The sequence below is a fragment of the Choristoneura fumiferana genome, chromosome 10, assembly GCF_025370935.1.
Source record: "Choristoneura fumiferana chromosome 10, NRCan_CFum_1, whole genome shotgun sequence".
Taxonomy (NCBI): domain Eukaryota; kingdom Metazoa; phylum Arthropoda; class Insecta; order Lepidoptera; family Tortricidae; genus Choristoneura; species Choristoneura fumiferana.
Window position 1 is genome coordinate 12,749,076 of NC_133481.1, and position 17,875 is coordinate 12,766,950.

The 17,875-nt window shown below is 35.6% G+C and overlaps 1 protein-coding gene across 1 annotated transcript in view; it reads right to left on the minus strand.

The window, feature by feature from the left end:
• The window catches only part of LOC141432119 (limbic system-associated membrane protein-like), a 176,666-nt gene extending 168,087 nt beyond the window's left edge, over positions 1 to 8,579 (minus strand). The window contains exon 1 of the mRNA XM_074093549.1: positions 8,410 to 8,579. Coding sequence (XP_073949650.1) covers positions 8,410 to 8,458 — 49 coding nt within the window. The 5' untranslated portion in view covers positions 8,459 to 8,579. The remainder of the gene's footprint in view (positions 1 to 8,409) is intronic.
• Between the last annotated feature and the right edge of the window lie 9,296 nt (positions 8,580 to 17,875).

Sequence of the window (17,875 nt, forward strand, 5' to 3'; positions counted from 1 at the left end):
TTCCATTTGCATTTATATTATCGCATAGCTTTTCTGCTAGCTGTATCGACCGACACTTATTGTGCAGAAGTGTCAAATGCACGCCTGGAATGCGATTAATTTAGACTGAATATTCCAGTATCACAATCGCCGTCCCTTTCTCACAGAATTCCTTTCTATAGGATGAAAAAAGATGTTGAGATATTTGGTATAGCGTCCATGCAAGCCTTATGTACCGCAGCCAGCCGCTGCCAAAAAATTTAAATGATGATTCCAACTTCCAAACAGAATAGTCGTAAAGTCAACGCTGGCGTTATTTATGTCTGTAAGTTTTTGTATGTTCGTGAAATAGTGTATGTATCGCGTAGTGACCTTTCTCTAGTGTGGTTGATTTGTTTCACAGACGTTTAGATTCGTTTATATGTAGGCTTCTGATGCAGGTACTTTGATGATTGTTTGTGGTGGTGTTTTTGTGCAAATAGTGCCAGTAAAATATTACAAAGTGTTTGTTTGTTGCCTCATCACGTCTAAACCGCTGAACTGATTGAGATAAAATTCGAATACAGATAGTTTGAGGCCCGGGGAAGGACATAGGATAGTTTTTATACCGGAAAATTGCACGGGATAGCGGTAAACGAATCGCGGCGGAGTCGCGGGCAACATGCAAGTACAATATGAATGAAGACCACGATGTAATTTTTAAAATTCTGGAAATTTAATTCGACTGCCATATCTAATGGCTTACGTGAGCGAAGCCGTGAGTAAAAGCTAGTGTATATTATAATTTATAAGCCAGATCCGTACAAATGTAAAAGCAAGCAAAAAATACATTTCTGTGAAAATAAAGTAATTTTTTGCGTACCAATTGGTTCTCAATGAATCGATGGTTTTGTTTCTTTGTGGGTCGCGGTTTCAAAATATTCATAAACCATTTCTGGGCGAATTCCTCGTATTCAATTAAGATGAAATTCAACATACTTTGTTAAGCTATACCTGAAGTTCCAGTTTATAACAAGAAGTTTGTACAATTATCTATTGTTTTACAGCAAAGTTGCTGTAATTGTATACAGATAGCTTTATGCGTTTGAAAGATTGTACATCAAAGTTAAGTCTTATAAAATTCGAAACTATTTTCATCACGAACACGGAAACTAGTATTATTGATAAAGCAGAAAATATAAAATGCTCTCCTCGTATTCTTTTGTTTTTGCCGTTCAATTACGAAGAAAGCATGTTCAAAGAATCGCTGCTGTATTTTAAAATCTAGGAAACAAGTTCGATACAACAACGATTTTTAAGGGTGATATCATTATCTGCGGAAGTGTTCCAGGCAAAGATACTCGTAGATATCGAATTGACAGTTTAAAGACGGCATTGGCCGCTGGAAATTTACTGTCTTCCTTTCTGGGTTTCGGCTTGTCATTGGGAAATATATCGGTTCTCAATAGAAACTGACGCTACTAGAATATATAGATGCTTATAAAGTGGAAATTGTTTATTGTGGACTATTTTTTAAGTAGTAAGGACATAACTAGGTTTCGGCTATACAGCTTCGTTCGAGTTGTTTTGTTTTAAAGCGTCACAATTTGAAGTAGTTCTCTTTGATTTCTGAAGACGTAGGTACATATATACCTTTTTTTTAATCGTGAAGATGCTATAAAAGCAAGTGCTAAAAAAGTTAGATACCTAATAGTTCTTTATGACATGAACTACGTGGCACTATATGATGTATGATAATATTAGTAAAAAAAACAAGTCCTTTGCTATATATTTTACTACCTAATATATTGTACTGAATAAGTATGTCAAGGATATTATGTAATTTCTTTGTCAGGTATACTCAACCGAACGATTTTCAAGTGCAGAAAGAACATGACCGACCGTACTTGACCGGTTTTTAGTTCGCTTATTTGACATGGGCGTAAACTACCTACTGCAGATCATTTTTATTATCAAGGATACAATTATCGCAGTCAACATGTTTGACTAATGAGTTTTATCAAGGGTTTTATCCAGAAAAGCCGTCGTCACTATCTCTGTCAATTATTGTGCTGAAGCTGTTGTACCAAGAGAACAGATATTTCCATAAATAATTTTACTGTTTGCTTGCTGTTAACAACACGGCCAACAATATTAAATTATAAATACACGAACGTTTATAAATTCATTAATGCGCCTAAAAGCAGGCTGTAAAATTGAAAACGCCGGGTGCAATCAACGTACATTATGAAAATGGAAGCAAATTAGGGTAACATTGTGGGTACTTAGAGCCCCGTATTGACAAAGGGACGCCTTAGAACTCCTTCATTAAACGCCAACGCTATTACCCATTTTGCAGGAAAGTCCGTCTTCGAGGGATTTTATTACCTCGCCTGTTATATAAAATGCAGTTATGGTTAAAGAGGAATTGGCTGCACAAAGCTAAACAAATATAATTAGTATTGAAGTATGTATCTTTGACAGCGATCAAATAAGTTAAAAAATATGGGTTAACCTTATCAAACTTAGATTAGGTACATAGGGCTGAACTACCGTTTGTGGCCACTGTACCGTTTATGGCTATATATGCAGACCATTGACATTGTCAATATAACGGGACAAAACCACTTTAGATAACGAAGAAGACTGACTCTATGGGCAATAATTGTAGTCAACAATAAAAGCATAGCCGTAGAATGAGACCAAAATCAAAATATCCTATTTATTAATTTTGACTCGAGCATCGGCAACAAAAGACACAGCGAATTCGAGTTGATTTATGTAAGTAATAATAAATAATGAAAAAAAAAGTCTGGCAGGAAAGGAGTCATTTCATCAACGACCATGAGCAAAAAAAAGAGAGTCGACGAGCACGGCGATCCATCGACGACAATTACTCGACGCGCGTCGAAATGAATTCAATTTGCGGGGACCGCCGTACGCGCATCAGACCTCGTTCTACGAATTGAAGTGAGCACATATACCCTGGGATTGAGTTTAATTGTCGCGATATCCACTCGCGGGAGATTTCGACACGATGTTGTTTAAATTACCTCAGGGTTATAGCTGCGTAGTTGTTAAAAATATAGTGGAGAGCGCCGAAATTTGAAGTTACTTTTTCCGGTATTCAAATGAATACGTATGATACCCAATAAGTAAAACTGATAGCATAGGCCCTATGGTGAAATTTTACAAAAACCAAGACCTTTAAAATCTCACATGCGGATAATATAATATAGGTACTTATGGTTATTTTATTTATTAAATTTTTCAGTGTTTTTTTTATTAGGTAATCTATAGAGTGGTTTAGTTAGTTTTGATTTATTTTATAACAATCCTATAAGTACTTACTTATTGCCTATTTACACTATTTTTGAACTTTATGATAAATATTTAATACGCACCTACCCGCTTTCTAGAACGATCATCCAAACGGCATAGTGACAGATCAAAGTTCACTAGGCTTTCAGACACCGCCCTTGACATTTACTGAATTAATTAGTAAGTGGAACAATAAATTCCGCTTCAATTAACACTATCAATAGGTTTTGTATTAAAAAGATCAAATATTAATTTATCTTGTCCAAACATTAGATATAACAATTATGGGCATGAAATTAAATAAAGACGGGTCTGTTTCGTTCTCATCTTTCTTTTACTGCGTTCTGAAATAATCCTTTTAATAATAATGGCTTTTCTTATAATATAAGTATGTAGCTACGCATGGATTGTCGTCAAAATTATGTCGTCAAGTTAAAGTCTAATTGAAAATGTACTTACCTGTACATAGGAATAATTAAATGCAGCCTGCTAATTTTCAATTACTTACGTTTTTACGGTTAGGTACGCTACGCAACAATGTCGTTGAACCCGCTGAAATGGCAAATAGGAGTGCCCATCGCCACACCTTGCGACCACTAATGGCTAATATACCTATAAAATTATAATCCCCTGGAAAACCATGGAATTGTCTTATACATTTTATGCTCCTATGAAACTTTATTTCGTTTATCAGCGACTTGATAGCGTCATCAATCAACCTTTCAATATTAGGGTGAAGCATTATTGGATGTGTTGAATCGATAACCTTAAAAGCTTTAAAAGTAAGTAAAATAATCGGTACAGCTTTTTTGTTTTATCCAAGCCATGGGCAAACTTCGTGTATAAGTAATAGGCTGTATTATTTCGAGCCTTTGTCTGAGTTTGTATTCTGGACTTACCCCTCCGGCGGGGATGTAGCAATAAGGCGCTACTGGTTTCTATCTATCATTAAATGCAAAGTGTAATAGTGCGCGTGTTGCAGCAGCCACCACGCCTAAGAAGAAGGGCTACGGATTAGCCCGAAACATGTTGAGCTAAACTCGATTTTTTGTCGATTGCTCTTGTGTCCATGTCATTGTATTGTACAAGCGTACGGCGAGTCATAGTTTCACTCGGAATCTCTTTAATTAACCCCCGGCTCAGAAAGAGGGGTGTTATAAGTATGAAGCCAATATCTGTCTGTCTGTCTGTGTCATCTTAGCTCTCAAACGAAAGAATTGAATTTAACGTGGTTTTCCTTGCGGTGGTTCTTAGATATTTTTCATTAAAATCGGTTCAGCCGTTGTTGAGATACTGATTTTTGAAATGACAATGTCGGGGATTTCTCAATTTATCTAAGTTATTTTTATTTAGTCTGAGATTATAGTATAAGGAGTGCCGATCTGCAGGTTTGGCTCCATAAGACTATACTCGAGTCCAGAATTAGGCGAAGTAGATTGACAGCTGAAAATGTTACCAGACATAGCAAAAAAATAATAATAAGCATAGGAATATGTCGATGTAACTTGTGTACAAATGCGGAATGAAAATGTTAGTCACTTCTGGACTTTATTTTCATAGCTTTAAGCCTAAAAACGACAAAAAGGATAACAAAAATAAATCAATAAAGGAAATAGTTCCAAGCAAACCGATGACAGTTAAATTGAATGACATATTTAAAATGTCAGTAAAACAAAATGGCGAATGGCATCCTTACCGATGTACAACATTTTTTCCAAATCTTTCATATAAATGATTTCTTTTATTATTATTTTCGTATTAGGTTTTTTTTCTAACATCGATATCAATATTTTTTATATCATAATTTTTTAATATCCATATTACAGCACTGGTGAAAAAATGTGGGAACCAGTTGTGAATGAAACGGAGCAGTAGTTTGTAGTTGCCTTTATTGGCCAGCAAATTTGAAAAAAAATGATGCAAATCGTATAAAATTACGTTAGGAAGGAAAACACAATAAACACACTCGTCTGTATACGTTCTTCGTACGTCGTCAACTGCCATAACATCTCATTTGTTCTTCACTCAAACTCAGTATTCATTCTTCGTTCAAATTCAAACGTACATCATCTCATAACGCTTCAATACACGCATACCACACTCCACATTTAATTTCATGTAAATATAAAATTATCAAGTACCTACTACTCATAAATCGAATAGGATTTAGAGTGCTTCAAATACGCACTTACGTCATTTTCACTATTTTAATAATACAGTAGGTGTGTAGCTTTATTAGTTGAACGAACTATAATTGACACACCGGCTGACCCGCCAATTAAACGGGCTTGTGTGAGCGTATGTGTCATTTTAGAACATTTATCTATAGTCTATCTATAGCTTAACCGTTATTTGTTAAACTTTTAAAAACATTTGTCACTTAGATTTTTTTTTAGTAAACATCACTTCCTTTCCAATTTCTTTGTTATTTTTAGACAGCGAAATATATGACTCTAGAACATATTAAGTACTTAGAGATAAAATTTGAAGTAAATACACATTGCTTGGGTTATAATTAGTATAATTTTATTATTGTCTTTAACCATGGTACTTACACGAGGCTTGAGTGAATGATTGGTGTTTCCGTTACCGATTTTTCTAATTAAGTAGTTGTGAACTAACCACTAAGCTCTGCAGTGTTGTAGTCGCAAATGTGCAACGTTATGTTTTCATCGATCTTGCGTTAGTAATTAAAAGGAAGGTTAAACTTTAAAAGATTTAACACAAAGCAACAGCTAAATGGCAAAAGTCTGAGGTCAAAAAATAATTTAAAATGCTATGACCGATCTAAATTTATTATGTTTTTTTTTTATTAAACAGCTCTGCTACAAAAATGGTAGAATTATAAAGTGTTTTTTTTTTTAAGTGTATTTGGCATTTCCGAAAGAAAAACCTAATCAAACAAATTGTAATTTCTTTAGGCTTCCATTATTATAACGTCAGAGTATTTAATTCATAAGGGACTAGATTTTTTATTGAGAAATTTTTAGGAGACCTTTTAGGAGAACTTAAAAAAACCTGACAAATATTCTAAAAAATCTACAAGTCAAGTCCAGACAATAACTATAAATAGTTTTCTTGTAGAAAGGAGCCCTGGCTGTATTTCCGCGCTAGTTCATAATAAAACAAAAAACAACAAACAAGTACAGATCTTTGGTCCCGAGTACATAATTACACTTAAATGTATTAATCAGTTAATTAAATTTATTTAAGTCATTTATTTCTTTTCAGATAATACTAAGGATCGAAATTATTTCATTGATTTCTCAGAGCAAAACTGACAGTGGAAAACCTTAAGGAAATCATAAGTTTTAAGCAAAGTTTCCCAGTTGCAATTTGTAACAAAGTGCTAACTCCGTCTACAAGTCCATCCCGTAATAAACTTGGTCAGTCCTGGTGACGCGGCAACTTTATATTTTTATAAACTTAATATCCTCACACTTCTGCCTTGTACTAAAATGTTGAAAAGAACTTCAGCTAACAGTGCTACTTTTTAAATGAGTTAGTTTTTTTTTATTCAAAATAATGTATATAACTATACATAAGTATGCGGTGCAAATATAACTTTTCCAAAACACCAGATTTCTCATGTTTTAATATATTATGTCGGCGGCCGATCATAAAATCCGCCAGATCACGAAATTCCTAGGCATATCATGAAACACCGCCATTTCATGATATGCCTAAAAGTTGGCCAGGCATATCACGATGTTCCTGAGAAATAATATGGCAGATCGATTAAATTCAAATTCAAATTCAAATTCAAAATCTTTATTGCTTTCACGTAGTAGTATTAGAGCAACGCATTCGGATTTCGCGGCCGGCGAAGTGCCAAAATCGATATGGCGGCGTTTCATGATAAGCCTAGGAATTTCATGATCTGCCTAAACTGGCCAAATCATGAAATTGCGGCGTTTCATGATATGCCTAGGAATTTCATGATCTGCCTAAACGTCACTAGGCAAATCGTTAAACGGTGAGTTTTGAACGATATGGCGGATGTCCCTTAGCCAATTCATGAAATGGCGGCATTTCATGATATGCCTAGGAATTTCGTGATCTGGCGGATTTTACGATCGGCCGCCGACAGCTATATCCCTTAGCCAATTCAAGAAATGGCGCCATTTCACGATATACCTAGGAATTTCGTGATCTGGCGGATTTTACGATCGGCCGCCGACATATATATTTATGCCCTTGACCGTACATACAAACTTATCTTTCGTACAAGAGTTTATCCCAACCAGGATTAGAACATAATATACACATAACCTCCAGTTTCCTATATAGAATCTTTACTAGTCAGGATCATTACCTACTACTAGACCATCCCAATGATAACGGTATTTTCACATGATAAGGCCAAGTTACGCGGATGAGAGTTACCTTTTAAAATTAACTGATAATTCATTATCATCTTCAACCAATAGCAGCTGCTGGAGAGAGGTCTCCCCCAATGAGCGCCATTGTCCTTGGCTCGACGCATCTAGCTTAACCCAAATTGTCAACCTTAACCAAGGTTTAATGATTTAATTTCTTACCCTAGTCCATACATGTGGGCTTTAGCAGAATAAAAAAATATTGCATCCAGACAACAAGCAAAGATGTCATTCTTTTATTTTGCTTTAAACACGTGATCCTCGAGTCGTATCCGGGGAGCAAGTTTTTTTTCCGCCGCCTGAGACGTGACAAGAATTCTTCCGTCCAGAAATGTAATAAGGTATCGATTTCATTATTCCCTATTCCATTTATACGCAATGAAATATTTGCTTCACGTTGTTATCAAAGACCTTTTTCTTTGGAATCACTATCTTAAATACCAAAATTTAATAATAATTATGTTATCATAATTATGTTATATAATATGTTATCATACGTTTCAATTATTACTATAAAATGTGTGTCATATATAATGGTATTATAAACTAATCGTTAATTATTTTGTATTTTTTTTTGTAATTGCGCTAAATAAATTTTACTACGAATTTAACGGGACATGCTGAAATCCCGTGCTAAAGTGTACTTTTGCTTTTATTTACTCACATAAAAATGTGGCAGATAACTTTTAAAATCTACTTAATTAGTCTTTAAAACTAAACTCTGACAACCGCGATAGTTTTTTGTACTTACCTGCACTAACCGCTCCGCAGAAAATGATCGCTACCAGAAGCCACCGCATATTGCTTGTAACACTTAGCACGTCATAAAACTTTGAATCGAATTTAAACTTATACTTGAAATTTTGTGAAACTTTTTCGTGGAAGCGAGTGGAGTTGTTCCGAGGCGCCGATGCCGGCGGGTTCGAATGAGGCACTAACGGCGGGATGAGCGCGACGGTACAACTTGACGCGGGTTCATACGCATGCGTGGCACAAGCGCTGATATACCATTAAAATGCGAAAAAAACGTCTGACTATAATCGTGATTATTATCGAAAAATAATGTTGGGAAAATTTGCACATGTAACTTATTACAAAAAAAGGCCGAATGCGAGTCGGAGGCGTGCAGTGATGGTTTCGTACAATCAAGGACAGAAATATACCGGTTGGAAATGCTTAAATCCGTTTAAATGCTGAATACTTATAGGAAAATTTGCTGAAAGAAAACATTTCATGCATTTTTTTTTTGTATTTTTTATTTCAACTCCAAATTTGTTTCTTTTACGGGTACCGGGAGTCGTTGAGAAATACGACCAGGTCGTCCCGCCACCGCCGTCTGGGCCTACCCCGTCGTCGCCATCCGTCCTGTGGTACCCACTCAGTGGTATTTTTAGCCCACCGCAATGGATGCATTCGGCTGACGTGGCCGGCCCAGTCCCACTTCAACCTGGCAGTCTTTGCACCGACATCGACAATGCGTGTTTTAGAACGCAGCACCGTGTTCCGGATTAGGGCGATCATTCCCACTCCACGCATGCTGCGCTCCATAGCTCTTTGGCAAACTTTCAGTTTGGTTTTCTGTGACTCTGTAAGCAACCATGTTTATTATTATTATTAAAAATAAAAAAATATATGTAAAGTTTTATGGGAATTATATTTGCCACACCCGGAAATTGAACCGCCTAAAATACAAGAATACTTAACACCCTATATTATTTTTACACTAAAAAAAATCATATTAAGTATTTATAACACTATTTACAAGGTTTTTACTCCAGTTTAAAATGTATGCACACTAGTCGAGCTTCTTATTATTTAATTACACAACATACGAAGTCCGCTGAATTTCCCACGAATGAACCGCGCTGACAGACACCAATTTTTTTTTGAGCCGCGCGCGGCGTGCGCTGGCAATGGTTTCAGAAGCAAACAACGAGAACCAAGGAGGACAAGAATTCGAATTGTTTTTTATTCGAAATACTTGCACAAGTGCTTACATTTCGGCGATATTTATAGAAGCTTTTCTTAAGCTTGTCCTGTTTGTTTATTTATTTATTTATTTATGACAAATCTTGGAAGTTAAATTTGACCCACTTCCAGTGGTCTGATCGACTTGAAATTTGGAATACTTATGTAAATTTGGTGAATAATCTGATTTGGTGGTCCTGCCAGGATCGTCTCTGCAGGAGGGAACTCCTCAATAGTTAATAGTACCGACTTGAAATTTGGTACAGATATGTAGTTTAGACGACAATGCAAGTACAGTCAACAAAAAGTACATTCGGCAAAAAAAAATGAAATTTTGAATGAAATTCAAAATGAAATTTTTAACAAAAACTTATTAAGTACAAGCATTATATTAAATTTATTTGCAGTGTAATGTAACTATGTTTGCTCGGGTGGAATCTTTCAACTCAAATTTGAAGTGGATATCTTCAACCGATTGAGCTAAAATTTTACACGCATGTATAAATCCCATGACAATGCAATATTATTATAACATGGAGTTTATCTGATAATAAAGCTAGCGGGTGACCATAGGAACTCTAGTAGGTAGTCAGCAAAAAAAACTTATATTAGAAGAATTTTAAGAAAAACTTTACTGAACTGTTTACGGAACCCTTCATGTACAATTCCGACTCGCACTTGACCATTTTTTCTTATTTCTTGAACTCGTATCATATAAAAAGTTAGGCAACTTTTTATTTTAATTATTTGTCTATCCTAGTGAAATTTAGAAACACATTACATATGTACTCGTATAAATGATTATTAACATACATCCCTCAGACGGAAAGACAGATAGTGTTGCGACAGTAATATTATAAGTAGGTATCTAAATAGTACAGTGAATGCTATGATAAAAGAGCGACTCCAAACAGATCTCTCTACTACTGTACCATTTTAATTATTCAGATCGAAACAAGTGTCTTCTTCTATTCTATTCTATTATATATTATTAGAATCAATCAACAATCAATTGAGTACTACTCGTTTTAATTTAATTTAATTTCTCGGTTCATTCACGATCCCTACTTAAATAAACTGAAACAAAACCAACTCAAAAGGTAAACAAATTCGAACCCTTTATCATAGAAAGTTCATTAGTTGTGGTAATACTTGTATCCAAACTATTGATGACTGATATTTAATTACGAAATAATTAGGATCAAAACTTCTAACCATTAGGAACGGTGTCTAAATCCAATTCATTTTATCATCAATTCATTTGGTTTAGTTCAATCATTTTCCGATAGATGGCGCTGTACCGTCGGCAAACATGTAAACGATGTGTTGTTTTAAATTCATCAGTTGTTATACTGTTTTGTTATCCGTTAAGACTATTCATAATTAATTTTACCGAGAATTGTAGTATTGCTACGGCTTGTGTTTTGATTTTATTTTTCCCTCGTGACGATTGCGTGCCTGATCTACACAAACGGTATGTTTTAATAAAAGCGAGTTCAAGTTGACGGCACCATTTTGACAATAATCTTACTAATGTTTAAAGTTCGTCGTCTGTTCCAGTTACGATTATTGACCAGTGCCTTACTAAAGCTCTCCTTTTAACAAGCCTGTGCAAACCCCATGCCAAGTTTTTATAGGTCAGAGTAACTACCATAATCTATCCTACTTGGCCTAGCTGTGCGAATTGTATTGCCAAGTTTCTTACCCACTGCGTCATTCTTAATAGGTATAACCTAAAATCTCGATTTCGGAAAGCAATGAATAACCGATTTTAATAGTTTTTATAAAAACTGCAAACAATATATCTTATAAGTGTAAGTAAAAGCTCAAAATTACAGTCAATAATAAAATCCCTCTCATTCGAAATCATAGAGAAATTAATTATACAATACAATATAATACAATACAATACAATGACTCTTTATTGTACACCAGAAATAGTAGGTAAGCGATACGTAAAACAGGTACACAGAGAGAAAATTTACAAGGTAAGCATTAGGCGGCCTTATAGCTTAAGAGCGATCTCTTACAGGCTCAGATATTCTTTTGTTCCTTTTTCGCTGGCTGTCAAGCACAGTGACGCTTACATTATCTTCAAATGTTTTTAATGCTTCATAATACCAAAAAACTGATCGATTTCAGTTGATCAAAGACAATGCTTTCCAGATTTTAGTTTTCTACCGGGAAATTTTATCAGAGTATAATAAATATTGCAATAGTTAAAATACTCCGTAGTCGAAAAAGCGATAAACGTGATATTAGCACTGATCAGCCTAATTTGAAAGAAAGAAAGAAAGAAAATATAATTATTAATTTCACACTTCTATTATTATAAAAGATCTTCGTATAGAAATTGACAAAAGCCACCTCAAGAACTTTTCCTCCCCAACGGTTATCTGGGGGCCTACCATGATCTTTTCATAAACGATCCAAACGCAGAGCAGTTCAATTTAGGCATCTAAACTAATTCGTCGAAATTGGTACCACGACGTTTATTTCTCAGAGCTGAGTCTCAATGGTTAAACACAAGTGAATGAAAGACCGGTATTGCCACTGGTCCGAAACTAAAACGCTAAGTCGCGAAAGGGATGCCGCTATATGCAAATCAAATATTGTATACTAAAACCTCTTTATTTTGGAAAACCATAACTCTATATGTCATTCCGTGTTCTTAGCAACCGTTGTGTTGATTACAAATAAAATGTTTACGCTGTCACTAATCCACGAGTCTCTTTTCTCACTGAAAAATTAGTTTTATCAATGAGGAGTTTAGAAGCACAATGTCGCGAGTACCTATGAAAAGTTATTAAACTTGAATAAAAGTTTAAGTTCTTGAAATTTATAAATATTCCAAGTAAAACACTTAAAATTCCAAAAGAATTGACAGAATGAGTAACTTATACTGAATCGATTCAATTCTCAAGTTAAGAGGCTAACAAGACCTAATTTTGTTGAAATTGATGTTATTTAAGCAGTTTTTTTAAGAAAAACTATTTGTTCTAGCGCATCAAAAAAAATATATGTTAATATTCATCATATTTCAAAGACTATGGACGGACTCGATACATAATTGGACAAAATCGGCTCGATAAAAAAAAATTGCAAAGACTGTTCTAAAATCATCTTTAAACGGTTCTAAGTCTTTATTTTTCAGACGTATGAGTCTGCAATTAAAAACATGAAGTGAACATATTCATATCTAAACCACTAACGAGTCGTATTTCACAAATAATCCATACTTTTTTTTATTTCAATATTTATTTATTATTATCATCTAAAACCCGGCTGCTCAGTTACAGCGACAGTGGGCTCTCGTTTACTCCGATACAAACAGACCGTCGACGCGACGTGCTATATGCAGCATCGAAAACTTGTGTTAAAAATCTATGAACTGTGTGCATACTTAGTTTAACAGAGTTTAGTTTATAAGAAGCGTACGAAATGGTACGAAAACCGCTTGAAGTGAGTGCTGTTATCAACCGTGCTTGAACTGAATCGCAGTAATGTGGTAAAATAGCGATGCAGTTCAGTTTATAAACTCAATCGTATTATGAGTGGTAAAGCGATCTTGCCACTTCGACTTGCGTATTACTTTGAAGTACGAGTATGTCCGTGACTTCATTTCTTCGGTGAAGCTCCATCCGAATTCTATCGCGCAAGGACTACCCAAGGGGCGCCCACTCGGCCCCCCCTCTAAATACGCCTATGATCAGTATTTAAACACACAGCTAAAAAATTAACTGATTGCACAAAAGGAGAATGAATTAAATGAATGAGTAACTCTCCAAATCCTGGTGTTATAAGTTTGACCGCTATGTGTGTCTGTGTGTGTGTGTGTGTCTGTCTGTAGCACCGTAGCTCTTAAACGGGTAGACCGATTTGAATGCGGTTTTCTTTATTTGAAACCAGGTTTTCTAGCGATAGTTCTTAGACATGTTTCATCAAAATCGGTTTATTCGTTTTTGAGATATTGAACTTTGAAGTGACAAAGTCGGGAGTTTTCCAACTTTTTGTTGGTTAGGTTTATACATAATCTGTTTACGCATTACTATTTGTGCCGAAACTGTTACCACATAATTATTTCATATTCAACCGTAATTTTGGTGTGCAAATTTTTACATAATTATTATGTGTTTATTGTGTAATGTGACCAGTAAAACGAAAAATTTCGTTTTTTCCCGTTCCCGTGGGAATTTTGAAAACTCCACACTCAATGCTCCTCTACACTCCCCAAGCAATCTACATGCCAAGTCTACTTTGCTGTAAAAAAAATTGTTTTGTGATAAATATGGTGGTCTTTTATAAAATTACCCTACCTTACCATTTGTTTTTGTGTCATTGCCCTATATGAACGTCTGTCTATCTAACCTATCAACGTAAGTCTAATCCTTAGGGATAAGTTTACTCACTTAACGAGGCTTCTTACTTATCTCACTTAATGCCTTTTAGCTGATCGCCGAAGCGTAAGAGGGGAACTTGAGTTGTGCTGCAGTCCAGAGTATTTACTGAACTATACGTTAAGTAGGCATATACAATTGTAACTTGGAATAATAATCTTAATATTATAAAATAGCCTTACATTTTTGTTTTGCCATTGTAGGGTAAAAAGCGACATATAAACGCCCCATGCATGAAAGTTGAAATTTTGCAAAGAATCTCCCGTTGTGATATCTAGGTATAGACGGAAATAAGGATAGATAGAGACTTCTGAAACTTTTACAACTGGGACGAAGTCGTAGGCGCAAGCTAGTAATCTAGATTAATAAGTAATAACGGTGGTAGGACCTTGTGCAAGGTCCGCCCGGATTGCTACCACCATCTTGCTCGCTAATCCTGCCGTGAAGCAGCAGTGCTTGCACTGTTGTGTTTCGGCGTGGATAGTAAGACAGCCGGTAAAATTACTGGCACTTGAGGTATCCCATCTTAGGCCTCTAGGTTGGCAACGCATCTGCAATACCCCTGGTGTTGCAGATGTTTATGGGCGGTGGTGATCTCTTACCATCAGGAGACCCACTTGCTCGTTTTCCACCCAGTCGAATAAAAAAAATAAAGAGGTAGGTAGGTAATTTTATTTTTTCCGCAAGTTTGTTTATTTGTCATCATCAACATCATGTCAGCCGAAAGACGTCCACTCCTGGACGTAGGCCTCCCCCAGGCTCTCCTTTGGGGAAAAATGCCTTAGTCGCCACGCTTGGCAGGTGGATTGGCGACCGCAGTAATACCAGATAGTTCGCTGATGACGCTGCTGTCCATCCTCCAGTTTATCCCTTAGTCGCCTTTTACGACACCCACGGGAAGAGATGGGGTGGGGCAATTCTCGACCGATACCACACGGCACATTTGTTTATTTGTGTTGTTATGGCCTAATTTTTGGAATGACGCGACAATTAAAAAAAAGCACGCAAATATTATTAATAATTAGCTATTTTTTCTGTACACCGACGAGTTAGTGCCAAATTACTGTATGATACAGAAAATGTTGCGGGCAACAGCTATTGCTTTGTGTTTGTACGTAGGGGATTATATCTGGGGCTCCTGAATCGATTCAAAAAAATCTGTCACTGATAAAAGGCTGTCCTATTTTTATTTTATTTTCACTATTTTTTACTTTATTTTTATTCATTCTTCGCATGTTGTCACGATTTAATGTTTTCTTTGTTATTTAAGTATTTCTTTCTGCCTTTACTATTCCTGATTAACGAGGTTTCTTAGTCACATAATTTAGCAAATCAAGTTAAAAAATAATATCGTAATCACTATTCTAGTAAAAAAAAATGTTGTCTATCTACATAATCATTATTGTATTCATTCATGACGTAGAGGGATAGAATCTTTCCTAAATTGAACAAATTAGTAAGGGACATTATCGGAAGTCAGACCAATTTAATATCCTGTCATCTTAGGCCCACTTTATTCGACTTTCTTCTCATTTACTTAGACCCTGTCGTTCTTTTGTCAACGAATTTTTGAGCATCTATGAAATTAAATATAAAATGGAGATCAATCCCCTAAATTTCCCAATTCCATCCAACAAAGAAACGCTTATAAATTGTTTTAGAGGTTTAGATCGTTTTGTTGTTTGTTTGTTTAAATCGGGTAAAAGTATTTGGATTATATTTAATAAAATTTAGTAAATATTTTAAAAAGCGAACAAGTGCGAGTCGGTTTCGGCCATGAAGGGTTCCGTAGCAGCAAGTAACATAATATAAAAGTTTCCTTTACTTTACGATTTATGATGTACCTATTAAAAAAAACTACTTACTAGATCTCGTTCAAACCAATTTTTTTCGGTGGAAGTTTGCATGTTAATGTACCTCATATATTCTTTTTAGTTTTATCATTCTCTTATTTAGAAGTTACAGGGGGGACACATTTTACCACTTTGGAAACTAAGTGTCTCTCGCGCAATCTATTCTGTTTAGTAAAAAATGATATTAGAAATCTCAATATCATTATTGAAGACCTATCCATAGACCATGGGTTTGATGAAAAAAAGATTTTTGAGTTTCAGTTCTAAGTATGGTTAACCCACAAAATGTATTTTTTTTTTCTATTTTTGTTTGAAAATCTTAATGCGGTTCACAGAATACATCTACTTACCAAGTTTCAACAGTATAGTTCTTATAGTTTAAAAGTTAGTAAAAAAGTGGCTGTGACATACGGACGGACAGAGACAGACATGACGAATCCATAAGGGTTCCGTTTTTTACCATTTGGCTACGGAACCCTAAAAATGGTCTTATATGTTACTGAACGTTCCATACGTAATAATAATAATTTCACAAAACGATTTCGTCTTAACAATTTATTGGTGTGGTTCATAATACGAATGTACTGCTCATGCTAAATTACAGTTTTGTAGTATAAAAAATCTTGGAGCTGAAACACAGACAGGCGGGCACGGTGACTTAGTAAAGGTTCTGTGTTTACCATTCTGAGTTAGTACAGAACTCTAAAAAGATATCTGCTTCAATTCAACTTTGACTCCCTGTCACCCGCGTTACCATGAATTAATTCGGGTATCTTGAAAAGTTTCTGAATTTGATCGCGACTAAAGAAGTTTGTGTCGCGGCAGACCGATGTGTTCCTGATTGGAATAGTTTTCAACTACTATTCCGAAGAACCGTTAGAACGCCGTCTTGATGGATGCGAACTTAGGTTAGTTTAGGGTCACCGTAAAAATAACATAAAACTGTAATTTACTTACAATGCGTGACGTTTATTGCGTGTCAAGTGTATTTTACACATATTATATGGCAATGGAAGTATTTATTTTATAAAAAGAACACTTAGTCTTGTTTGTACGTACTCAAATACTTAAATTCATGTTCTGAGATCCAGAAAACGGCGATTTCAATGAAATTTGTTAGGTTAGGGTTTTCATCTTTTAGAAAACGGGTTTTAGGTATTAGACTTACAGACCAACATACATTATAATTGGTAACAACAAAATATTGAAACTAAACTCCTTAAAAGTGCCTAGGGATATTTTTCATCCCTATAGACAGTTTTGAAGAAAGAAGAAGCTCATGAGGAAGCTCAAAGTCACCCAGGGGGCTATGGAAAGGGCTATGCTCGGGGTTTCTCTGCGGGATAGAATCAGAAATGATGATATCCGCAGTAGAACTAAGGTTAACGACATAGCCCGAAGAATTGCGAAACTGAAGTGGCAGTGGGTATTACTCGCAGGACTGATGGCCGATGGGGTCAGAAGGTTCTCAAATGGCGTCTGTGAACCGGGAGACGAGTCGGTAAACCTCCAACAAGATGGAGCGACGACCTGGTTGAGATGGCGGGATTGCGGTGGACCATGCGAAAAATCACAAGACCGCTCTAAGTGGAGAGCCTTGGGGGGCCTATGTCCAGCAATGAACGTCTTTAGGCTGACATGATGATGATGATAAGACAGTTTTAAATATATCAATAGGCATTATTACTGAGTCGAAATAACAAATTTGTCTAGGGATTATTTGCCCAGGACTTTTTAAATATGTTTCTCGATCTTTTTGTCAAATGGCTGAATAACCAGGAATGACCAAGTTTTGTTGACACACTAATGCTTAGCAATTTTACCATAAAGCATAACATTTTTCGTTCTCTTTCCTCTTTTATTATTCCTCGTGGAAAAGTTACATAATCTATAGTCATTTTCCATTAACAAATATGATTTTTAATTTTATAATAGGTCAGTTGTAAAAGTCATTAACAGCATGGGAGCAAATGGCGCGGTGCATATATCATTCTCCCAC